We start from the raw sequence: 26522 nt of genomic DNA, 5'->3' as shown, positions 1-26522 counted from the left end.
CTTGTGATTGTAGAACTGATGCTCTTATCTCCTGGAGGCCTTTCTTTCCATAGTCAGTACACAGCACAGCCAGCAGATTAGTGTCTCTGCTGCTTCACGTCTCTCGCTTCTATACCCCGTTTTGAAAGGCTCACCCAAGATATCTCTCTTTTGGGTAAGTTTAAGTTGTCTGATTGGGAACCTTAATGACACCTGCAAAATCTATTCACCAGTTATGTAACATAATGGTGGGAGTGACAGTCCAGCACTTTTGCCATGTTGTATTGGTTAGAAGAAAGTTGCAGGTCCATCAGTCGGAGGGAGGGGAATACACAAAGTCCTGGATACAAGGAGATGCAAATGAGGGTGGCCATCTTAGGGTTCTGCCCACCAAAGATAGGGAAAAATGTTTGTGAGAAATTGTGCAATTGACCAACAGTAGTTAATAGTAGTCATAACTATCTCTGTTAGTTCTCTCATCGGCAAAACAGAAATATGATACTTAGATGACAGTATTATTGCAAGGACTAATGAGATAATACATGAACGTTTTATAATTCTTGGCATGTTGGTTCTCTATTGTTTTGACTACTATTGCTGTTGTTATTAATGGTATTATTTGACTTTGCCTCCTTTGTAGGAACCTTTAATGTCATCCACAATACTTTCTCAGTTTTTATTTTATTTGTACTGAGCAGACTCTTTAGATTAAAAAGCACATTAAGAGAAATTGTCTAGGTTTTTTTGGTTCAGTATTCGCCTGTATAGTGACCTTGGCTCCCGGAAGAATGCATGAACTTCAGACGGTGGTGGATTCCTTATCTCCCTAGGACAGGCAATGGGACAATGAAGGAAGCAAGGACATAAATTAAAAATGAAAAGTTATCATCCACATTATCTGCCACATTTGTATACTTGCCAATAACATTAGGCCAAAGACTTTGGAAGTAGGGCCAGGGATAACATTCAGACTCTAGAACAGAACCGGTAACATCCAGAGGCATTGGATCACCCAATTTTCCCCAATTTATACTACGATATTTATGAGAACATGAGAGCATGGAAGGTAATTATGACCGCTGTATTAATGAACTTTCAATTTCCCTTGGTTGCTTGCAAAAATAAGGCATCTTGTTGGTTTTCTGGGTAAAGATGAGTCTGACTGTTTTATATACTGTGTTCCTATTAGGACCAAAATCTGAAATACCTAACATCTTCAGCAGGGTGTCATTCATTCACAAACCAGTATGAAATAAAGCCTCTGTGCTGAACTTCATGTTAAACACTGTACAAATGGAGGTACAAGCTCAAGGTCTTTTTGTTGATGGCTTCACACCAAGTGGTGAAACCCCATGTCATGAGACAGTTACAGTACAACCCGTAACACATGAATGATCTCATTGTTTTTCCCATTTCAAATGTTGATGCTATTCTGCATTTACCTGTAACACATAAAATTTTTTTCTAGATGTTTTCTCTCTTACTTAGGTTTTAAGTTTTTATGAAACAGGTATAGAGTCCAGGGTTTTCAGATCTTTTTTTTTTTTTTTTTCTGTGTTTATTTGCATTCCTTGTGTGTATTCCAGATGCTTTACCTAACAACTTTTAACTTTTCTGCCAGGATCTTTTCCGTTTCAATTAGAATGGGAAATCTTGCAAGAATAATAATGTGTATATATTTAGTACTCCCTGCTTGGTAAATGGAGATCTTAGTTTAATATTTCAGTTGATTTAGCAGCAGCCCAAAGAAGGAGATGTTGCTGGCATCTGCACTTGCGTTTGACAGATCAGGATACAAGGCATGCATGAGCATCTGTAGCAACTTGTTTAATACTGCATTGATAAGTGATAATTTTAGGGAAGAACTTAAATTTTCTGCCTCCTAATTCTACAAAATTTGCACTATATTAAATCTAAGTGTGTTTAAGTAAAGAAGGCCAGATATGTCATCTTTCTCTTTTCTCTGCCTTGGTTCTTGTTGATGACTTGTACATCTCATTTCCATTGGCGTTTCTTACTGTGGGTTTCCATTGCAAGTTGTGGAAATAAAGATGAAAATGCTGCCTGGAGAACAAAGGAAAAGAGAGACCAGGTGGCAGACGGTGCAGGGATTTCTTTGAGAGGTACATTGCACAGATTTTTTTAATCCCCCTCAGAGGTGGAATAAAGTTAAGGAACAAAAAATTGAGTCTAAGTCCATCTGCTTCTTGTTAAATTAAAACCCTTAATTAAAAGACTCTGAAATAGTTTCTTTTTTAATTGTGCATTTTAAGGATGTTTGGCAGTCAATAAAATATATTAATGTATTCTACTTCTGGTAAATCAAAATAGACCAACCTAATACTATACCCCACACACATGTGGAGGTATACATACTCACAACGCACACACCCAGTCATTAATATCTTCTCTGTGAAATGTTTATGACTATAATTGCTGCTCTGATTATATACTGTGTGAACCTGAAGCACATTATTATATTGGGTGACTAATAGAATTCAGTAACAGTGCACAGAAGTTGGGATTCTGGAAAAGTTGTGTTTTAAATTTTATTTCTTCCTGAGTTTGAAGTGGATTTCATGTTTCATCTACCACATAGTATGTTGTGGCTGATGGATTGAAATTTCTTTGCTAAATAATAAACAAAAATGACAATTTAGTCTTCCCTTAGCTTGCCTGTTTTCTCATAACTCATTCAAAATATTTTTTAAAAATACCAAAAACCTGTTATTACTATTTATTTAGTAATAATGAATTATCACTAATTAATGGATTGATTAATTAGTAATAACTATTACTAATTAATGAGTTTGGGGTATTTTAAGAAAATATGACTGTTAATTCACTTTTATCCATACTGACAAGAAGAGAGGGCATATTCATCAGTGCATCAGTGGATACATCTGAGGTCCTGAGAGGTTAATTTCCAAGCTTTGCAGGGTATCATTAATGGCCTTGGAGATAAAGGGTTCTTTTATTGCATTCCTCCTTTAATGATTTGGGTAGGTTATGTGACTTAAGGCACTTCAATTCCTTTTTCATTGCTGGATGTGCTTAAAGGTTAGAGAGAACAAATTTAAATTTCTTTCTTCCACTTTTCTAAAGATGTCTCTGATGTTATGAAGCATAATGCAAAGGTTCTGTAGTAGGACCATAGATATGGCAAACAAAACAATTTCAATGGTTGCTTGAATTTCTGAACACGTATGACATTTCTGAACATGGATAGGATATGATTTAATACTAAAGAGAAATTACTAAAATAGCATTTGAGGGCATTTGTAATTCCATAGTTTTTCTTCAGCTAAATCTCACCACTAGATATACTTTTATATTCAGTAAGTATAATATTTTTGATAGTTCCTGATATAAAGAAATGACAGTTACAGATTCTTCATAGTAACCTAAGTAATGTAGTGCTTTATCAATGGTGGTCACATGAAAGGCCTTATAACAACATGAGTGAGTATAATTAGTGCTTCTCAAACTGTGGTCATTAGTACCAGCAGCAGCAGCATCACCTGGGGGTTTATCTGAGATGCAAATTCTCAGGGCTACTCTAGATTCTGGAGTAGCTACGCCAGAATATCTGACAGGTGACACCAAGTGATTCTGTATTTTGATAAGCCTTTCAGGCAACTCTAATGCAGGTTACAGTTGGAGAGACACTGGTATGGAAGGCATGATTATACTCATTTAATAGATGACAAAATTGCTGCTCAGTGTGGTAAAGTTATTGACTGAATACAGGATAATTAATTTTAAGGTCCTCACTCAGACCCAAGTTGTCTGCATATATACCCTGTGATCTCTCTCTCAAAGAGAGGAGTAAAGAAATAATGAATTCCACAAAGCTGGAAAAAAGAAACTCTTAAACACTTAAACAAAACGAGAAAGGGCAGAAAGGGGCCATTTCACTGCTTTATTGTAATGAGAATGCATTCTTAAAACTATTGCCACAAAAATATAAACCTAGAAAAAGTTTTAATGATATAAGAAACACGTTTGTGGTCGTGCATTGGGTTCCTCATTTTCTTTTTAGTATCTGAGAGAAAGAAATGCAGTTAAACTCCAGAGGGGTGGCTGTGGCATGTTAATAGAAGTGGGAGGCACTATTTTAAGCATTGCTTTCTAGCCAAATTAGTTCATGGACAGCTTTTCCACCTAGGTCTTTCCTACGCCACATTACCCTTGATGATAGTGCCCTGCAGTGGTTTTCATGCACCCAGTTGGTGTTAACTACCCCTTGGTGGCTTGGGGAATGAATCCTGAAAGTGGAATACAGTGTTCATTATCTGTAATGCAAAAGTTTGTATAGTGATACCTGCTAAGACCTAGTTCTTTTTGAACTCAATTTGCACTTTGTGTATATAATCAAACAAGTTATGTTTAAATCTATTGTCTCTTCAGCTGGGAGGAATTTCCTTAAATAGAAAATATTATAGGCTGGGCACAGTGGCTACGCTTGTAATCCCAGACTTTGGGAGGCCCAAGTGGGTGGATCACTTGAGGTCTGGAGTCCAAGACCAGCCTGGCCAACATAGCAAGACCCCATATCTACTAAAAATACAGAAATTAGCTGAGCATTGTGGTGTGTACATGTAATTTCAGCTACCTGGGGGCTAAGATATGAGAATCATTTGAACCTGGGAAGTGGAAGTTGTAATGAGTTGAGATTGTACCATTGCACTTGAGCCTGGGTGATGGAGTGAGACTGTGTCTCAAAAAAATATATACAGAGAGAGAGGTTATAATATGTATATATAGTTATAGATTAGGTAAACATAATACTGTGTGTGAGAGAGATTTTTATCCTACATAGATGTAAAATATCATGCAACATATATGGAAAATAACATCAAACATAAATGTTAATGTTTTATACATAATTGTGAAGAGAACACCCATGTAATAACTATTAAATCCCAAAGTAATTTTTGCTGATGCTCCATATACCTCTGTGACATATCCTAAGTCAGTTGTAGTTTTCTGTACACAATTTCTGCCTCTATGAATTTGTACCTGCAGTTTTCTCTCTCTGAAACCACCACCCACCCTCACACCCCAACCACATAGTTATAATGCTGACAAATTCTGTCTCACCCTTGTGTACTGACTGAAATCATGCCATTCCTCTCTGTCACCCATGTCTGTAGGGCACTTTGAAATATTTCTTTTAGCATATAATAATTGGTTTGTTTGTGAGCTCATCAAAACTGGGCTATTATCTTTGAATGTTTTAGTTTAACACTCAGTACTGGTGTGTACCTGATACATTGTACGCATACAATAAATAATGCTCCAGTGAGTTAATTACTGGCATTTCCACTTGGATAAACCCCTCGAATCAACATCTCCAGAATGTACTATCATTTTGCCCAAACTTCTGAGTTTCAATGTAGGGAATGTGGAAACTGCAGCATGCTTTATGACTTCCCTCTTTGCTTCAGTCAGTTCCTCCATGGCATCTCTCTCGTTTCTTCCAGTTCCCTACCTTCATTTTGTCTCTCATCTCTCGTCTCTCATCTCTCAAATCTCCACTTAGTTCCCATCTTCTAGATTAAACTTCTTCAAGCTTGGTTTCCTTACTGTTTCTCATCTTCCAGAAAATATTTTGGTTGACATTGCTGCAGAGATGAAACTTGGGCATATGCTTAACTTAGTTATGTCCGGTTTTTCCACCGTTTCTTCAGTGAGGGCTCTATAATGTACATTTGCCTAAGTGGAGCACTGAACATGGTTGAGACCATTGTTTTCTAACACTCATAGGCAACCTCCAGTATTGTGGATGGTGTAGCCTTCAGGTAACTGTGGCACCAGTCACTCTGTCCTGCAAGATCCTTGCTGGGTTGTCGCCTGTCACGCCCCAGGGATTGGGAGGGTTTCTACAGGGTCAGACACAGCATGCAATGGGCTAAGGAATCTTCTAAAATGAGGAAAAGGTAACTTATAAGATCAGGGTGAGCAAGAGCAGAGACCTACTGTTTCCTGTCCACCCTTCATCCCACAGAGAGGTATATCAGTTGTTCTGTTGGACCTGCTGTGTGGGTTTGCATTCAAGGGGTGAGGCTTCACTTTTAATTTGGCCCTCATTACATGACAATCTTAGGTGCGGGAAAATAATCAGACCAGTTTGCACCAGAAATTTGGAACTGGCATCAGCTGTTTAAAGAAGTTGCCTAAGAACAAAAGGTGCTGGTTCTTAGGAAGCTTGGCCAGTAAGAAGTTACAGCCACTCCTATCCAGAGGGTCTATTGGCAGCTGAAATAGGATGCAGTGCATTCTGGTGGGAGAAGGGGACTCGATGCTCTATCCAACTTGCTTATTGTCCAGGAATCATAGTTTGAACATCTGGAGTCACTTTAAGACAACTGCTTATTGCACTGCAGTCCTACCTGGCTGGTGGTAGAGTCCACTGTCTAACGCAGTGACCTGTGTGTGTCACAAACCTCATGGCTCATCTCCTTAGGCAGACATTGAGGGTTTCCATCCTTTGGCCCATATTCCTTTCTGGTGTTATCTCCCATGACTTCTTGTCACGTGTTTATGCTCTAGCCAAATGGAATACTGAATGTCCTCCCACGTCAATCCCCTTCCATCCTTCTACACAACTGTGCCTGTACCTTTGCAGTTCTTTAATCCTGGATGCTTCTCTGTCTTTCTCCCTACCTCCTATCCCTGCAATTTTCTCTGTCTCTGAAGACCATTAATACGTCAAGGTTCAGCCAAAACCTCTGGACTTTTCTCATCTAGTCATTTGCTTATATTTTCCCCTCCAACTGGGAGGAGCCCTCTTCCTCCCCACTTCTTTTCTCCAAGCTAATGACTTCTCATAAACTTTTCTCTGAGATCCTAGGAGAAAAACTGTTTTCTTTGCTGCCCTCCTCCACCATAGCAGTTAACTTTAAAATTGGCATTGACACATTCCCCTTTGTCTTACACATATACATTTATTTACACTTCTGTTTGATGGCAAGTCCATCCAGAAAAGAAATCACATCTTGTGTGTCTTATTCCCTAGAATAACTTGTGTATTATGAGTGTTCAATGATGGGTAATGATTAATTGAAAAGATCATGTTGTGAGGTATGTGTGTAAAAGGCTGGGGACTGGGGGAGGCAGATTTGTATCTCTGCCTTGGTGGGATAAGCTGGGTATGTGTGTAAACCAATGGGAGCATCTCCCTACATCGTCCTCCCTAATCCTTCTCCTCACCGACATACCCTCCTACCCTCACTTACACTCAGAGTGACTCCCAGAATTATATTCAACAGAAAGAACAAGCAGACCTGATTCATTGTGATTTAGCAATGGCTTATAGAATAGACTGGGGACATAACCACACACTTTTTGTTTTCAAAATGTATAACTGAGCAATTAACAGTTAGCTACCTTTTTGTTTCCATTCTAATTCAATTGAGAAGTGATATAAGAGGAAAGAAATATACCAACTGCAGAGAAGTCTTCAATCAAGTCTCAAGATATTTTTTAAGTGATGTCAATGACATAAAGAAGAAAGATCCGTGTGGTTGCTTAATGATTTCACATTTTTTGCCTTCCAGGAGACGGAGCTACTGGATCTCAGCCTTGTCAAAGATGCCAGATGTGGGAGACACGCCAAAGCTCCCAAGGTAGGAGGCTGAGTGTTATGCATGCATCAGATGCTACCTCAGTTGTTTAACTGTGTCACGATATCAATTAATTGCCCCAATTAAAAGTTTCTATGTTGTAGATGTTGTAAAATACAACAGCAAGTATGCCCTAAACACTTTCATTTTTATTAAAGATGGAAACAATGAGCAAATATGTGGGCTGTTAGACATAGGGGCTTGCTTTATGACCTCTAATTTTGCCTTTTTTTGAAAAAAAAAATGCCAAGTTACTGGATGGTTAAATTGTACTTGAAGCTGTTTGAAAAAAATCCTTGAACCTCGTAAGCATATGGGAACTCACCGTTAGACATGATGAATGAAACTCCTGTATAGCTTAAATGCTCTGCAATTGGAATGATTCTATCCATGATGCCAAAAGATGTTTAGTCTTAATTCTGCAGATGTTACTAGTGAAGATCAGCATACTTTGGGATGAATGGTGTGCAGTGTCATTTGTTTTGGTTTCAAAAACTTACTGAAGAAATGGTCAAAGAAGTGTTTGCAGTCTATTTTTTGAAGATTATTTTTAAATATTGGATGAAGAACACAATTTTTTTAGGCTTACATGATCTGGTAGGGTATACTAGCAGCATGTGTTGACTTGCCATCAAAGTTAAAAACTATTCTTCATTGTGTATAAAATGTAATGCTTTACATTCTTCATTTCTAGCAGAGAGGGTATTGGCAAACACAGAAGTATGGTTGCCATTTAGGAGCTCAAGGCCTCTTTCTATAATTGATATAAAACTAGCTGTTTTTCTATTTGTCTTCCCACAACTTTTGTTTTATCTTTAAAAGTCAAAATTCTTTCTTGACATCAAAATGCTTTGTTGCTTTGGAGATGCAAGAAAGAAAATCACCTGGAATAGTTATTCTTCAGAGATGTAACAAGGTAGTAGGTGCCAATAAATTCTATGACACAGCTACTGGTTTTTGTTTTTGTTTTTGTTTTCCTGAAAGGGTTAAAATGATCTATGGTAAAATGTAAAAAATAAGGGCTTTTAGAAAGAAAAATTAGAACTGTTTTCATGAAGGCTTCTGTGTTTCATATGAAATTAGTCTGTTACTTACATTTATCTCCTTAGTAACACAGAATTTCAGTAGTTTAGCCTGAGTTTTGTATCAGACTTACCATAATTAATGCTTTGTTGATGATTCAGAATTTCTCACAGTTTTAGTATAGAAAAGAATATTTTTTCTTCTTCCCCCAACAACATTTCGGCCAAGTTTCATGTAAGTCTGTTAGTTCCAAAAACTACATTGATAATATAGCTATAAAATTTGTCTTTGAACCTAAGTTTATTGGCCTAACTTACAATTTCAATATCAATATTAGTAAAGCCAGTTGCGGGGACTGCATCAGAGCACGCTTTGTCTCCAGGCATTGAAAGTCAAAGTGAATTCTGCTGCCACATGGAGGGTTTCTTTTAGGCTTGGATCTGTCTCTTATTGCAATACACAGCTTGCTTGTCAGTTAAGTGTTTCGTTTATGGATGTGGTTTGATAAAAGTCTACTGAACGGTGACGAATGAACAGAAGTAGAGTTTGTACTGTGCTGAGCTGATAAACCACTCTTAGATCCTAAAATGCTTCTCTTAAGGATGGATTTTTAACACTCAGAATACTCTGACTTGGACTGTTTTTTTCCATCAGCTCTTTCTTGGAGGGACCGATTGCTTTCTCTGTGGATTATCTATGCTCCTGGCTTCATATTTTTCCCGCTCCTATCCCTTGCTGGTGGTCAGGAACCTCACTCTCCTTTAATAATTCCAAAGTCTGGTTCTATTAAATATTACCTGTGTGGCTTTCCTGAGACTCGGACTCCTTCCTTATTAGCTAAATGGCAATGATAATGATAATAATAAGTACTCGAAATGATTGCTATAAGGCTTACAAGAAATAATTCATTAGCAAACGTTTAGCACAGGAGTTCTCAAATTTAACTGCTCTTGGAATTGCCTGGGAAACATTAAAAAATGCTGATGTGTGTTTTCCACCTCCAGAAATGCTGATACCATAAGAATCAAATTGATATAGGTGTGGTGTGGGCGTCACAGATTTGAAAAACAAATTTGCACAAAATTTGAGCACCACTGCCTTAACCTGCTATTGGTATATAATAAGTACTTACTAAATATTAGGCGATATTGTTGATAGTAACATTGTTTTTGTTATCACTAAAAAAATTCAAGTCAGAATTATATAAGTCCACTTTTCATTTCACTCACTTAATTTGGAAAAGTTTATGTCAGCAAGAAGGATCAGAAGAGGGGCTTATCTCAAAGGGGGTTGACAGGCAAGAAAGAAGTTACTATTACTGTCAGTTTAAAATCTTAAAAAAAAAATCTTCAAATTTCCTGCTCAAGTAGGATAACTAAGAATGTAATTTATTGAAAATGACTGGAATGTATTGAAAATTTCAGCAGAATTGCCAAATTCAGGTTAAAGTTTCCTTCCTCTGCTCAGTTAATGTCACCAAGGACTAGGTGCCTCTCTTTTTCATCAGTATGCCATCCAAGGTTCTGGAAGCGGTTCTGATATAGTTCGGCTGTGTCTCCATCCAAAATCTCATCCTGAATTATAATCCCCATCAGCCCCTTGTGTCAAGGGAGCGACCAGGTGGAGGTAATTGAACCATGGGGGCAGTTCCCCTTCTGTTCTCCTGATAGTGAGTTCTCATGAGATCTGATGGTTTTATAAGAGTTCTGTAGTTCCTCCTGAGTTCATTTTCTCTCCTGCTACCTTGTGAAAAAGGTGCCTGCCTTCCCTTCATCTTCCACCATAAATGTAAGTTTCCTGAGGCCTCCGCTGTCATACAAAACTGTGAGTCAATTAAACTTCTTTGTTTTATTAACTACCATCTCAGGAAGTTCTTTATAGCAGTGCGAGAACAAACTAATACAGGGTCCTTTTCCATCTTCAGGTTCCCCTTGGCCCTTTGCACACCACACTTGGCAGCTCCTGGCCTCCCAGTTAACAGTTTCATATGGGGTGGGCCAAAAGAGAGACTAACTGTCCATGAGATAATTGCATCAGGATTAAAGTATAACTACCCTGTAGAAGGTATAGGCCTGCAAGAGGAAAACTAGACCATTTAATTGGTTAGAAAAAAAGCACCAGTAGGACTTGGAACAGAAGATTAAAAGTATAAAAATATCAGGATAAAGTGAATAAATCTTTGAAACTTGTGACAGAAAGGCAATGGTAACAAAAGGACAGATTGAGTGCAAGAGTTTCTGCGGGGGCTTATAGACCATAAAGGAAGGAAGAACATTTGTGAAACAGATATTTGTCAAAATACCGAGGCACCCCACAAATATTTATCTCTATATTCATATTATTTGTTTTTTACTGCATCTCATTACATAAAAATTCAAGATCTAGTTGAAAACGACTGTTTTTTGTGCCTGCTGTGATTCGAAATAACATTTATAGGAAATGGAAAAGCTTCCATGTGTTACCCTGTTTATGAATTTAAATGTCAACACCCAACACAATATATGCAATTCCAGATCTTTTCTGTATATAACCTTTGTTCAAGTTACCAGTTTTAAAATTCCACATGAGAGAGAAATTGGGAGATTTTTATCTACATGTAAAAACCAAAAGAAAAGAAACATGATATCCTTTGAAATCTAAAAGGTACTTATTTTATTTCTTGCTCTCTCTTCCCCTCATTCCACCCTCCCAGGTTTGTGAAGCACATATAAGGGCAAGATGCTGTGGTATAAACATCTTGTCTGTACTATATACATGTACTTTCTGGATCATCACTTCAAAAAGATCTTTGCTTTTAAAGAAAGTATTTATCACTGTGGCCTCTGATGTATTAGTAGTTTCTGACCCAACAGAGCCATTCAGTGGCTCATGTGCAGCTTTCATAAAATAAAATAAACTTGCCAAGTGTAGAAAAGAAACTTGTACAGAGTGAGTTGTTTTGTGAAGCTTTTTTCATGCATGTTACTGTATGTTCTGAGTCACAGTATGAAGTGTAATTTTTACTGTGGGCAATACATAGCGGAGAAGTTTCAAAAATTATGCTGCACAAGGTCATTTCCTCTTCCTCATGATTCTCAGCTGTATTGAGTGCTTAGAGGTATGGAAAAGTAGGTGAAACCAGGAAAGTGGAGATGTGGGTTCAAGTGCCAACTTTGCCATTAACAGGCATAAAGAAGTTGTGCTGGCTGGGTGCAGTGGCCCACACCTGTAATCCCAGCACTTTGGGAGGCTGAGGTGGGCAGATCACAAGGTCAAGAGATCGAGACTATCCTGGCCAACATGGTGAAACCCCCATCTCTACTAAAGGTACAAAAATTAGCTGGACATGGTGGCATGTGCCTGTAGTCCCAACTACTTGGGAGGCTGAGGCAGGAGAATTGCTTGAACCCAGGAGGCAGAGGTTGCAGTGAGCTGAGATCATACCACTGCACTCCAGCCTGGCTCCTGGTGACAGAGCAAAACTCTATCTCAAAAAAAAAAAAAAAAAAAAAAAAAAAAGGTTGTGCTGTCTGCCAGCACCTCTGCTTCCTCATCTGTGAAATGGGGCATGGAGTAAATGGTTTTAGGTGTGTAAGTTCCGTTAGCCCTTGATTCCAGCTTTTAAATTGAGAAGTTAAACACCCAAGACTTTCCATCTTACATATTCTAAAACTGAAGTTGAAGACGTTTACATAACCTGAAACTTCTTACCTTTGTCATGCAAATCAAGTGAACCCAAAACAAAAAGTCACACTCTAGCTAAGGTAAAGTGCTTCTTTATGTGTGGCTTTTAAAGCTTCTTTGTGTGGCTTCTCAGAAGCATTCTAGAATTGCTTTTGGATGCCACAGGGAGCAACCTCATGGTCACAGAGGCCCTCCCAACCTGAGTACATGAAAACTGCATGCTGACAATTTCCAGCTCTCAAGAATGCATGCAGCAATGTCATTGAAAAATATTTTAATAGTTACACAAAATAAACTGGAGTACTGATCTGACAACTAGTTTATTCTATTGGTAAAGGGAAGTTATTTCAGATATGTAATGTTAATTTTAATGCAGATTCTTTGTAAATATCTAGGCCACAATTAAATTCTAGATGGTAAGTAGTATCACTGGAATCATATAAGGTAGATTAGATAAAATCAAATTTTAAAAATTGGTTAGGCTTTTCTTTCCTAATCTCTACATAAAAATGATGACATTTTTACTTCATTCTTTACTGATTAGACAGATAGTCATTGAGTGACTATTTCTGCCAGGTACTGTTATAGGTACTAGAAAACAGCAATGAGCAAAAAGAACAGCAGCTTTGCTGTCATACAGCATTTTATTTAAGAGTGAGGAAGTAGTGGGACTTTTTAACTGGGTCTTAACAAGAAGAAAAGAAATCCCTGATTTGTTGTCTTGGCTGATTTCCTTTGGGTAACTATTTCTTCGGAGTCAAATTTCAAGCTACCAACCTGATATCATTCAATGAAGAATTGGAAAGCAATACACACCATGGCCAATAGACCTATCAGCAGCTTCCGGCACCTCACAGGGTAGGGGAAGTGGGTAACAGATAAGTTCCACTCACTGAGGAGCATAAAGCAGGATTGGAGACCCAAGACAATGAGTGCTGAGAAGGGGTCTGCTGCTTTACAGAGCTATAATGGGATGAGGTCTCTTGATAGGATGCAGTCATGAGTAGAGACATGAATTTAGTGAGGGAGAGCATTCCTCTTTATAGCAAGAGCAAAGCATGTTTCAGGCATAGAAAAATGAAATGTGGCTACATAGAAGAAGGGAATACAGCAAAAGCAAAGCGTGTTTCAAGCATAGACGGTGGCCAGCGTTGTTTCAGTAGAATTCAGGCCTTGTAAGCCGTGAAAATGACTTGGGCTTTTCTTCTGATCGAAGAGGGAAGGCATCTAAAAGTTCTGAGCAGAGAAGTGACAAGATCTGAGCTTTTGAAAGTTCTGCTGGTAGCTGTTGAGAGTAAACTACAGAAGAGAAAAGAAGCAGCAACCACCAGACCAACTAAATAGCTGCTGCAGATATCCTGGGGTGAAGATGATGACTTTTGCCCATGGTGGTAGCTGGAGAAGTGGTGAACAAAATGATAGAATCCGAATACGTTTTAAGATAGAGACATAGAGTTTGGTAATGTATTGGATATGAAGTTGAGCAAAAGAAAAGATTCTACAACAACCATTAGTGTTTTGACCCAGAGAATTGGGAACATTGGGTTGTCATGTCCTCAGATGAGAAGGGAGGAAGAGCACATTTAAACAGAAAAAAATCCAAAATTTGGTTTTGGATGTTTAAATGTTGAGATACTTGCTAGACTTTTACCCAATAATGTCAGGAGATTTAGACACAAGTCTGGAGTTCAGGGAAGATGCTGGCCCTGGAGATATAAATTTGGGTATTTGAAGCTCAAAGCCTGGGTGAAGTCTCTTAAGGAATATAGGTACAAATGAAAGAGAACTGAAATCTGAGGCGTGAGATTGCCTGCATTTAAACTTTGAGGAAACTTGGAGGAAACAGCAAAAGAGACTGAGAATAGTATATACTTAAAAGAATAGAAGGCAGGAACTAGAACAGATAATTGTATACCAATGTCCATTGATGGATGGATGGATATACAAAACGTAGCATATACTCACAATGGACTATAGTTTAGCCTTAAAGCAGAATGAAATTTTGACACATGCTACAACCTGAAGGAACCTTGAAGACATTGTGCTGAGTGAAATAAGCCAGACACAAAAGGATGAATATAGTATGACTCTATTCCTATATGAGGTACAGGCACACCACAGCAGCATTGCAGGTTCGGTTCCAGACCATCATGATACAGTGAATATTGAAAAAACATAAGTAATACTATTTTTTTTGTTTCCCACTGCATATAAAAGTTAGGATTACACTATACTGTAGTTCATTACATGTGCAATAGCTTTATGTCTTAAAAATCAGTTTTTGGACATAATTTTAAAATTAAATCAAAAATATTTTACTGCTAAAACATGCTAATGATCATCTGAGTCTTCAGCAAGTCACAGCTGGTCTTGCTTTGATATTTAAGGCTGCTGGCTGTTCAGGGTAGTGGTTACTGAAGATTAGGGTAGTGGTGACAACTTCTTAAGACAACAATGAAGTTTGCAACATTGATTGACTCTTCTTTGCAAGAAAGATTTCTCTGTAGCATGAAATGATATTTGATATTTTACCCACAGTACAACTGCTTTCAAAATTGGAGTCAATCCTCTCAAACCCTGCTTCTGTTTTAACAACCAAGTTCCCAGGTACATGACAGGACATGCTGGTTTGTTACATAGGTGTACGTGTGTCACAGTGGTTTGCTGCATCTACCGGCTCAGCCTCTGAGTTCCCTCCCATCATCCCCACCCCCAATAGGCCTTGGTGTGTGCTCCCCTCCCTGTGTCCACATGATCTCATTGTTCAACTCCCACTTGAGTGAGAACATGTGGTGTTTGGTTTTCTGTTCCTCTGTTAGTTTGGTCATGGCTTCCAGCTTCATCCATGTCCCTGCAAAGGACACTAGCTCATTATTCTTTATGGCTGCATAGTTTTCCATGGTGTATATGCACCACATTTTCTTTATCCAGTCTATCATTGATGGGCATTTGGTTTGGTTCCATGACTTTGCTATTGTAAACAGTGCTGCAATAAACATACGTGTGCATGTGTCTTTATTGTAGAATGACTTATATACCTTTGGGTATATACCCAGTAATGGGGTTGCTGGGTCAAATGGTATCTCTGGTTCTAGATCCTTGAGGAATCACCATATTGTCTTCCACAATGTTTGAACTAATTTACATTCCCACCAACAGTGTAAAAGCATTCCTATTTCTCCACATCCTCACCAGCATCTGTTGTTTCTTGACTTTTTAATAATTGCCATTCTGACTGGCATAAGATGGTATCTTATTGTGGTTTTGATTTGTATTCTCTAATGATCAGTGGTGTTGAGCTCTTTTTCATATGTTTGTTGGCTGCATAAATGTTTTCTTTTGAGAACTGTCTCTTTGTATCCTTTGTCCACTTTTTGATGGTGGTATTTTTTTTTCTTGTAAATTTGTTTAAGTTTCTTGTAAATTCTGTATATTAGACTTTTGTCAAATGGGTTGATTTCAAAAAAATTTGCCCATTCTATAGACTGCCTGTTCACTCTGATGATAATTTCTTTTCCTGTGCAGAAGCTCTTTAGTTTAATTAGATCCTGTTTGTCAAGTTTGGCTTTTGTTGCAATTGCTTTTGACATGGACATTTTTGTCATGAAGTCTTTGCACATACCTACGTCCTGAATGGTATTGCCTAGGTTTTCTTACAGGATTTTTATGGTTTGGGATTTCGCATTTAAGTATTTAATCCATCTTGAGTTAATTTTTGCATAAGGTGTAAGGAAGGGGTCCAGTTTCAGTTTCCTGCATGTGACCAGCCAGCTTTTCCAGCACCATTTATTGAATAGGTGCTTGTTTTTGTCACATTTGTCAAAAATCACATAGTTTCAGATGTGTGGTATTATTTCTGAGGTCTCTGTTGTGTTCCATTGGTTCTGTATGTCTGTTTTGGTACCAGTGAAATGCTGTGTTGGTTACTGCAACATTGTCATATAGTTTGAAGTCAGCTGGTGTGATGCCTCCAGCTTTGTTCTTTTTGCTCAGTATTGTCTTGGCTATACAAGGTTGTCTTTGATTCCATATGAAATTTTAAGTAGTTTTTTTTTTTCCCCTAATTCCATGAAGAATGTCAATGGTAGTTTGATGGGAATAGCATTGAATCTATAAATTGCTTTGGGCAGTATGGCCATTTCATGATACTGATTCTTCCTATCAATGAAGATGGAATGTCTTTCCCTTTGTTTGGGTCCTCTGTTATTTTCTTGAGCACTGGTTTGTAGTTCTCCTTGAAGAGGTCCTTTGCATCCCTCATTAGCTGTATTCCTAGGTATTTTATTCTCTTTGCAGCAGTTGTGAATGGGAGTTCATTTATGATTTGGCTCTCTGCTTGTCTATTGTTGGTGTAAAGGAATGCTTTTCAAACTCTGATATCCTTTCTTTTGTTTAATTCAGCTACTGATACTTGTGGATGGTTCACAAAGTTCTCGGACTGTTTCTTTCAGCTCCGTGAGGTCATTTATGTTCCTCTCTCAACTAGTTTTTTTTAGTTAGCTCCACTAATCTTATATCAAGGTTCTTATAATCTTTGCATTGGGCTAGAACGTGCTCCTTTAGCTCAGAGTTTTTTATTATCCATCTTCTGAAGCCTGCTTCTGTCAGTTTGTCCATCTCATCCTGCATCCAGTTCTGCACCCTTGCTGGAGAGGCATTGTGATCCTTTGGACTTGAAGAGGCTCTCTGACATTTTGGGTTTTCAATGTTCTTGTTGTTGTTGTTGATTCTGTCTCATCTTCATGAGTTTGTCTAGTTTTGATTGAGGCTGCTGACCCTTGGATGGGGTTTTTGTGGGGACTTTTGTGTTGTTGATGCTGTTATTGTTGCTTTCTGTTTGTTTTTCTTTCAGTGGTCACTTCCCTGTTCTGTAGTGCTTCTGCAGTTTCCTGGGTTTCACTTCAGGCCCTATTTATCTGGTTTGCTCTCATGCCTGGAGATGTCACTCAAGGAGGCTGGGGAATAGCAAAGATGGGTGCCTCCTCCTCCTTTGTGCATCTCTGACCTCAAGGGGCACCAACCTGATGCCAGTGGGATCCCTCCTATAGAGGGTTTGTGACAACCCAGTTTGAGAGTCTTACCCAGTTGGGTGACATGGGGAGTAAAACCCATTTAATGAAGCACTCTGTCTGTCCCTTGTTGGATGGGGGTGTGCTTTTCTGGGGGGAAACCCACTCATCTGGGCTGCCTAGATTTTTCGGAACTACCATAATGAAAGGCTAAGTCTGCTGGTCCGCAGAAACTGTGGTCACCCCTGCCCCTGGGGCTCAGGACCAGGAAGGTCAGTGTTACTTCCCTGAGCTTCTGACTGGAGCTGGAGTTCCTGCAGAGCAGTCCCACCGAGTGAGGAAGGATGAGTCAGGGTCAGGCCTCAAGAGGTGCTCTGCTGCAATCTGCCACAGCTGGTGTGTTGGGCTGTGGGGAACCTCTTGGGACCAAGCCACTCAGCCTCCCTGGCCCCAGAAGTGGAAAAGTGTGGCCTGGAGCTATAGAGATGGATGCCGTGCTTCTCCCACCCAGGGAGCTTAGCGTGACAGGCAATTATGAATCCCAGGGCTGGCTGCTGCTCCTCCTCTAAAGAGTTCAAATGGCCTAGACAGCAGGCAGCCACATCTGTGGTGCTGGTCACCCCTCCCTCCCAGGAACTCAGCAGTACTTAAGCAGATTCTAGCTGAGAGGCTGTTGGGAATCGACACAGCTTGGATTGGGACCCTAGGCCCCAATGGCATGGGTTCATGAGAGGGATCTTCCAATCCATAGGTTGCACAGTTCCATGGACAAAGCAGTTTCCCCTGCTGGGTAGCACGCTCATTCACCGCCTCCCTTGGCTGGGGGTGAGGGCTTCCCTGCCCCATGTGACTCTCTTGGAGGACCACACTGCTCTTCCTTCTTCTCCATAGATCATGCCAGCTGCCTAGTCAGTTATGATCAGAGAACCTGAATACCTTGTTTACCGGTGCAGGATTTACCTGCTGTTACGGTTCTTTTCATGGAGCCTCTGGTCACCACTGCTCCCAGTTGGCCATCTTGGCCCTGCCTCCCCATTCAAGTTTTATTATAAGATTGCAGCAAAGCAGTCACATCTTTAGGTTCCAATAATTCTTGTCTTCTTGCAATTTCTACCACAACTAGACTGACATTCTCCACTGAAGTCAAAGTTGTCCATGAGGATTGGAATCAGCTTCTTCAAAACTCCTGTTATTGTTGATATTTTGACCTCCTCCCATGATTTATAAATGTTATTAATGGCATCTAGAATGGTGGATTCTTCCAAAAGGTTTTCAATTTACTTATCTCACATCCATCTGAAAAATCCCTATCTATAGCAGTGGTAGCCTTACATAAAGTATCTCTTGAATAGTAAGATTTGATCATCAAACTTATTGTTTTATGGGCTACAGAATGGATGTGTTAGCCGGTATAAAACAACATTATTCTCCTTGTTTATCACTATCAGAGCTCTTGAGTGACCAGGTGCATTGTCACTGAGCAGGAATATTTCAAAAGGGATCTTTTCCCAGCATTAGGTCTCAACAGTAAGCTTAAGGTATTTAGTAAATTATGCTGTGAACAGATATGCTGTCATCAGACTTTATTGTCCTATTTATAGAGTACACGTGGAATAGATTTAGCATAATTCTTAAGGGCTCTAAGAGTTCCAGAATTGTCAATGAGCATTGGCTTCCACTTAAAGTCACCAGCTGCCTTAACGCCTAACAAGAGAGTCAGCCTATCCTTTGACACTCTGAAGCCAGGCATTGACTTCTCTCAAGATATGAAGGTACTAGATGGCATCATCTTCCAACAGAAGGCTGTTTTGTCTACATTGAAAACCTGTTGTTTGGTGTAGCTACATTCATCAATGACTTCAGCTAAATCTTCTGGGTAACTTGCTGTGGCTTCTCTGTCAGCACTTCCTGCTTCATCCAGCACTTCTTATGTTATGGAGAAGGCGTCTTTCCTTAAACCTCATGAACCAACTTCTGCTAGCTTCATACTTTTCTTTTGCAGCTTCCTCACCTCTCTCAGTTGTCATAGGACTGAAAAGAATTAGGGCCTTGCTGGGTTAGGTTTTAGCTTAAGGAAACATTGGGGCTGGTTTGATCTTCTATCCAGATGGCTCAAACCTTCTCCCTATCAGCAATAAGTTTGTTTTGCTTTCTTATCATTTGTGTGTTCACTGGATTAGCAATTTTAATTTCCCTCAAGGACTTTTCCTTTGCATTTACAGCTTGGCTATTTGGCACAAGTAGCTGAGCTTTTGGCCTATCTTGACTTTCGACATGGCTTCCTCATTCAGCTTAATTCTTTCTGGCTTTTGACTTAAAGTGAGAAATGCATGGTTCTTCCTTTCACTTGAACACTTAGAGGCCATTGTAAGGTTATTAACTGGCCTAATTTCAATATTATTGTGTCTCAGAGAATAGGGTGGCCCCAGGAGAGGGAGAGAGATAAGTGAACAGCTGGTCAATGGAGCAGTCAGTACACACATAACATTTATTCATTACATTCAACATCTTATATGGGTGCAGTTCCTGATGCTCCAAACAATTATAATGGTAACATCAAAGATCACAGATCACCATAACAGATATACTAATTATTAAAATATTGTGAGAATTACCAAAACGTGACACGGATGCATGAAGCATATACATGCGATTGTAAAAATGGCACCAATAGACTTACTGGAGTCAGGAATGCCACAAATCTTCAATCTGAAAGAAACAGAAAAACCTACAATATCTGCAAAGCACAATAAAGCAAAGTGTGATAAAATGAGGTGTGCTTGTAGCTACTGTTACATTGTAGAAAGTTGCATGGTGGTCACCAGGGCTGGAGGAGGAGAAAATGAGGAGTTGCTGTTTAATGGGTACAGAGTTTTAGTTTGAGAAGATGAGAAAGTTCTAGAGATGGTTGGTGGTGATGGTTGCACAACAGTGTGAATCTACTTAATGTCATTCAGCCATATGCTTTAAAATGGCAAATTATATGTTATGTATGTTTTACCATTTTTTATTTTTTTAATTTTTTTAAAAAAGGAAGAAACAGAAGGAGCAGTTAGTGAGTAGGGAGAAGAACCAGAAGAGTGCATATTCTTGATGCCTAAAAAATATTTCAAGGAGGGGAATCAAATGGTGAATTCAGGTCAAATGATGAATTCTCTTCTAGCTTTTCTTCCTTTGTGGAGACTTCACTTTAGTATACTTGTAACTTTACTGACGATACCCTTTTATATATGCTTTCAATTTTTTCCTTATCTCATGAGTGTTTCCTGCTAATGTTCAAATTAGGCCATTTGTTTAAGGGTTGTCAAATCTCAAATAGAATCTGGATGCCAATATATAAATCTCATAATGAGCTGTTATTTGGATGTTATACAACAGTGGTTTCAATGAATCATCCATGAGGACTGGAGTTGAAATGAATGCTTTATTTATTGTCCCCCATTCCTGATTATCAGCTGTTTCTCTGACTTTGTACAGATTTCGCCATTATGTGAACCCACAATCATAAAATTTGGTATAGATATTTAAGGTTTAGGAAAGAAGAAGAAAACTGTTTATACAACAAAATTAAAGGTTTCTCCTTTTTTCTCCTGGTTGCTAAGGAGATCGACCTTTGACCCTTATTCTTGGCTCCAACTATTTCTTAATTTACCTAACGTGTCAATAGTTTTTTTGGTTTGCTTTTTTGGCTTGTTTCGCCATTCTGTTACTATAAATGTGTGTTTATTTACATCTTTACTAAATGGAGCAAAATGGGGCTAAAAATTTACTGAATGATCTCTGTGTGTATGTGTGCATGTGATGATTTTGACAGCTATTCACATTTATCTTTAGATGTAAATTATATGGCATAGTTCCTTTTTTATGTTCATTAAATTCCATAGATGTCAGTGGTTTCCTTGGAAACAAAAACCTTTATATAACTACTCAGATTTGGTAGCAGAAATATCTGGATGCTGGCAGGGTATCAGGGGTGGTTAAGGAATGGTTCCCTTGGTAGATATTTGCATTTAAAACTCTTCTGGCTTTTCTCCCTGTCCCTTACTATCATGGCCATTCAGTAGTGAATAAGAGAAGATTTTTAAAGCAACCATTAAAGTGTAGAATATTTTCTGTAATGGTTAAAAGCTTTTTACTTAAAAAAAAAAATCGCAGATATGCTGTCTTTTCTGGGATGGTATAATTTCCCAAATTTGAGAACAGGTCGGTGTATCTCCTATCAACAGTTAAATTTGTGTGTTTGGGCAATGCCTACATTTTTCAGTGTATATGGTATCCATTTTGTAAAACACAGTGAACTGAATATGCATGTGGTTGAATCAAGATTCTATGCCATGTATAATGGCAAGCATCTGTCCTATTACCCTATTGCCAAAGGGTTCTAAAGGACCTGGAGAAGTTGTAGAGATGGTAAGGGAAAGGTCACAGTTCTGCTCAAGGGTAATCATTGGTAAAAGGCCTGTCAGCCAAGAACATTCTCATGGTGGCCCAGAGTGGACCTGTTGTTGAAGGCAGAATTACCATGAGTTAATCAAATGCAGGTCTTTTCAGAAGATTGTGACTCATTTTATCATTGCTTCTGTCTGGTGTAATTTCAACATAAATCCAATTTGTTCTACATGGAATAATACATAGTTGCATTTTGGAAACATTTCTCAATGTTAATTCTTTTAAATGCAGTAATACGCCATCTTGTGGACATATCCAGTATTAAATTCTTAATTTCTACTTAGTGAACTCTAAACCAGGGTTTTCAATCATGGAGTCTAATACAAAGATATGAGAAGCACTTGAGGAGCTTTTAAAATCTGATGTGCAGGCCACACCCTGATCAATTAAATGGAAATGTCTGCTGTGTGGCTCCAACACTGATATCTTCTTTAAAGTTTCTGAGAGTGTCCTGTGTTCGGCCAAATTTCAAAACCATTCCTCTAAGTAAAAAAAGTGCCGGTTTAAATGGATGATTTCTCTTTTGGAAATAGAGATTTTTATGCAGAAAAGTATCGAGAATTTTCCTACAAAACATGCTTGTCAAAAGGACCACTTTTCAGTCTAGTTTTCCTTAAACTTGACCACTATGCTTAATGTAGAGAAATATGCCACGGTACTTCTATCAGTCTTCTCTGTACTCTGCAAAGTACCACAGACTCAGTGACTTTACGATTAAACAACAGAAGTTTGTTTTCTCACAATTCTGGGGGTGGGAAGTCTGAGAGGAAGGTGCCAGCAGGGTTTTTTCTTTGGAGGCCTTTCTCCTCAGCTTACAGATGGCTGCCTTCCCTGGGTTTTCACATGGTCCTCCCTCTGTTTCTATGTCCTAATTTCCTCTTTAAAAAGGAACAAGTCATATTGCATTAGGACCCACCCTCATGAATGCATTTAACTTAATTACCTCTTTAAAGCACTGATGCTGAATACTGTTACCTTCTAAAGTACTGGGGGTTAATACTTCAACATATAAATGTTGAGGAGACACAAGTCGGCCCTTTAACAGTGTTCCTTCATTACATTACAAAGTCTAGTTAAGGATTTGCTTCTTTATAAGGAGTAGCAGTGTATGATTATTTTGCTGGTGGTTTAATATAGAAAAGCAGATTTTTTTCTTTATAATCAATACAATGGTCAATGTGGATAAAACTGTGCAGTCAGAATCATTTTGGAAATACACATGATCACTTTTGCAGAGTGGCTTTATTGCAGAATATGTTGATTTGGTACTATCAGCACTAATTTCTGCATGCCCCAGGGCACCCAATATGTGTCTTTGTGTATTGTAAGTGCCTATAAGAATGTAGTTATTAGGGGCACGAGTTCTTGGGTCAGACAGCCAAGCCACAATGCCAGTAACAAGCTGTATAATCCAGCAAGTTATATCACATCTCTGAGACTTAGTTTCTTCATCTGAATTATAGGAATAATCTCCATGTTTATATCATGTAGTTGCCGTAAGAATTCAATAACAAAATGCATGTAAAGCAACTAACACAACTGTCACATCCATTGTTCATCTAAATGCATTTTAGCCATCATCATCATCATCATTAAGTAAATAAAATATGTATCTTATATGATGTATTGGGGAAAAGCAAGGTAAATAGGCACAATTTGCCTATTTACAGTAGAATTCCAAGTACTACTATGGATTGTCACTAAGAGATTTAGACTTCTGTAGCTGTGGCATTTAGCCTTACTGATTAAAATCTAACTTCTAGATATTAACTATAGAAAAATGAACCTGAGGTATATTTATCTTTGCAGCCAAACACCTATCCCCAGAGAACGATTACAGCAATGTTGTACTAAGACTCACAGTTCTTATTTAGAAAACTGTCTAGATTTGCCAACAGTTAAATAGATTTTTTCCAACCATCAAAATAATTTTAGAGCAATTTACTTTCAGTTAACGACATGTCGGCATCTTTTTCTACACTATGAAGTCATTGAAGCAAAATCCAAAGCACTGTTTTTCTGAAATGGAATTAACAAGTTTCGGTGTCAGAGAGACCTAGATTCAAACTCCAGTACACTTATTAGCTGAGAGAACCCAGAATGGTTTATTAGTTTCTCTCTGAATGATAATACTTTCTGTATTGATTTGTCTTGCTAGTTGGATTTTAACTGGTAACAAAACATAAATCATAATGTCTGACACTACTTACTTCCCTATGGGCCTGAAGTTCACTTTTCAGTTTATTCTTAATGTTCTGTAAGACTGGTAAATAATGAAGTATATATATTACTTGAACTTCCTCAATTTTGGAGATTAGGTTATAAACTAATGTGGCATGTAATTTGATGCATATACCAACAGGGAAAAATACTGGGATGTGCTTTAATGAAAAAAATATTTAGAAGTGGGAATATTCTCTTAGAATATGGAGTATAATATTACAATTCCTTTTCAGCCTTAGGACTCATAGTAGACTGGGCACTGTCCTAGTTTTCAGGTCACCTAAGTGCTATAGTATGAATGTTTGCATCCCCTCCAAATTCATGTTGAAACTTAATCTCCAGTGCAATAATATTAAAAGTTGTGGCCTTCTGGAGGTTACACAATGACTTAGGCAATAAGAACTCCTCCCTCATGAATGTGACTAAGGTCCTTATAAAAGGTTTCACACAAGGTTCAGTCCCTTTTGCCCTTCTTTCTTGGCTCATGTGAGGACACAACATTCAAGGCACCATCTTGAAACAGAGAGCATCTCTCACCAGCCACAGAACCTGTCTATGCCTTGATTTTGAACCTCCCAGCCTTCACGTCTGTGGGAAATAAATTTCTATAAATATCTGACAGATCTTTGCTTGTAAATTTGTTTGTTATAGTAGCACATATAGACTAAAATACTAGTTTTTAATTTGGGTACTGCAGTTGGTGGACTAACCTTGGTAGAGTCATACCATCTTTTAGGAATCTCACCTTCCTCATCAAAAAATGAAGGAGACAAGCAAGATGATCCCTGGGGACTAAAGATAATATTTGTATCCACCATAGAGCTATTGGGAGAATTAAATGATGTACATATCTCAAATGGATTTGCCAGCCATAATGTGTGACACAGTAATATTAATTTGTGAGCAAGTTGGGTAGAGTAGAAGGAAGTTAGGGATGTGTACCAGTTTATTCTGAGAAATTTGTTTTGTCATCTTTAAATGGGAAATGGCTGAACATTTTTAAATTCCTTCCGTGTACTATACAAAAGTGAAATTTTACGTCACTGCCTTTGAATGTGATACATGGCACATGGTAGCTATTTTCATAGATAAAATAATTCTTATGTATGGCATTTCTTATGTAAAAAGTGGCAATTAAGATAGTAAAATACTTGCCACTTGGCAGATCTTTGTTAATGACAGAAATAGTTTTCCAAAACTACTGAAATTAATATCCATAGATATTTCAAGGAGATGAAATAGCCTAAATAATTAGACAGTATGTTTATTGGTACTTAAAGGTGAGACAAGATCACTGAGATTAAAAGATCAGAAAATTCTTCTCACACACCTAATACATTTTCTCTATGCCACCTGGTACTTCTGTACTCAAATATTGTTTGATTTTTAAATTTATACCCAAGCATTACTGATTTCAGGTAAGACAAGAGGGCTTGGGGGAGGAATTTTCTTATCACTGCCAGCCGTAAATGGGCATAGCTTTGTCGATAGTTATTGTATTTTTTTTCTCAAGGATATTGAGTACTTTATCCAAACCAAGGCTCAGTATTTCTCCAAGCAAGTTCCTTGGGATACTAATAGATTTTATGAAAATGTTGGCTGGGTGTGGTGGCTCACACCTGTAATACCAGCACTTTGGGAGGCCAAGGCAGGAAGATTGCTTGAGGCCAGGAGTTTGAGACCCAGGGCCTTATATCTTAGAAAAATAAAGAATGAAAGAAAAGGAAAAAGAAAAGAAGATGGATGCATGGATGCAGTGGTGCATGCCTGCCTATGCTCTCAGCTACTCAGGAGGCTGAGGTGGGAGGATTGCTTGAGTCCAGGAGTTCAAGGCTGCAGTGAGCTATGATTGCACCACTGCACTCCAGCCTGGGTGACTGGTCAAATAACTTTAAGAAATGCTAGGGTTCCTTTATTGCAGGATTTCTCACAGCTTTTGATGTGTTGGACATGGGTTAGTGTCATTTCTTTCTTTTTCCTTTAACTATGGGTCTCTTTGTCACAAGCATCTCATAGGATTAATATAAATGTTCTAAAAGCCATTTATTATAAAGTCAACCATACTCAATAAACTGAGACAGCAGATTATGAGTTACGATTGTCCTCACAATAGTGCAGATCCTAATTAAAGATGTATAGAGATCAGGTTCTTAGGTGATCTAAACCAGAAACATCTTTCTCATATCTCTTGACAATATTAATATAACATTGAATTTTGTCTTATTTTTTTTATTTTAAACTTTACTATTTGCATTATTCCCACCTAATTTATTTTTTCAATTTGAGATCTTAGTTTAGGACAGAAAGCCATCAGCATTGCCCACATGTTACTCAATACACAATAATTTCATTTATTCTCACAGGACCTGGAATCTATGCTATCATTTAGACAAGCCTAATGCCTAGTGTACCACTAGAGTGCAATTCCGTGTCTACTCATAACTATTTTTAGAGCCCATTTTTCTATGGTTTTACATCTTACGAGTTACGTAAAACTGGTACCACTTGGCCTTTGTGGAAGGATTTTAAATCAAGGTAAATCCTGAAT

At 38.3% G+C, this 26522-nt stretch overlaps 1 protein-coding gene across 2 annotated transcripts in view; it reads left to right on the top strand.

The window, feature by feature from the left end:
* Window positions 1–26522, top strand: part of PLCB1 (phospholipase C beta 1) — a 724287-nt gene that overhangs the window by 222412 nt on the left and 475353 nt on the right. For both annotated transcript variants that reach the window (XM_074406258.1, XM_074406259.1), the window contains exon 3: window positions 7542–7610. In XM_074406258.1, coding sequence (XP_074262359.1) covers window positions 7542–7610 — 69 coding nt within the window. The remainder of the gene's footprint in view (window positions 1–7541; window positions 7611–26522) is intronic.

The sequence above is a fragment of the Saimiri boliviensis genome, chromosome 9 (assembly GCF_048565385.1).
Source record: "Saimiri boliviensis isolate mSaiBol1 chromosome 9, mSaiBol1.pri, whole genome shotgun sequence".
In the NCBI taxonomy this organism is placed as follows: Eukaryota; Metazoa; Chordata; class Mammalia; order Primates; family Cebidae; genus Saimiri; species Saimiri boliviensis.
Note: the sequence above shows the minus strand (reverse complement) of the source record. Positions and strands in the feature narration are given on the sequence as shown.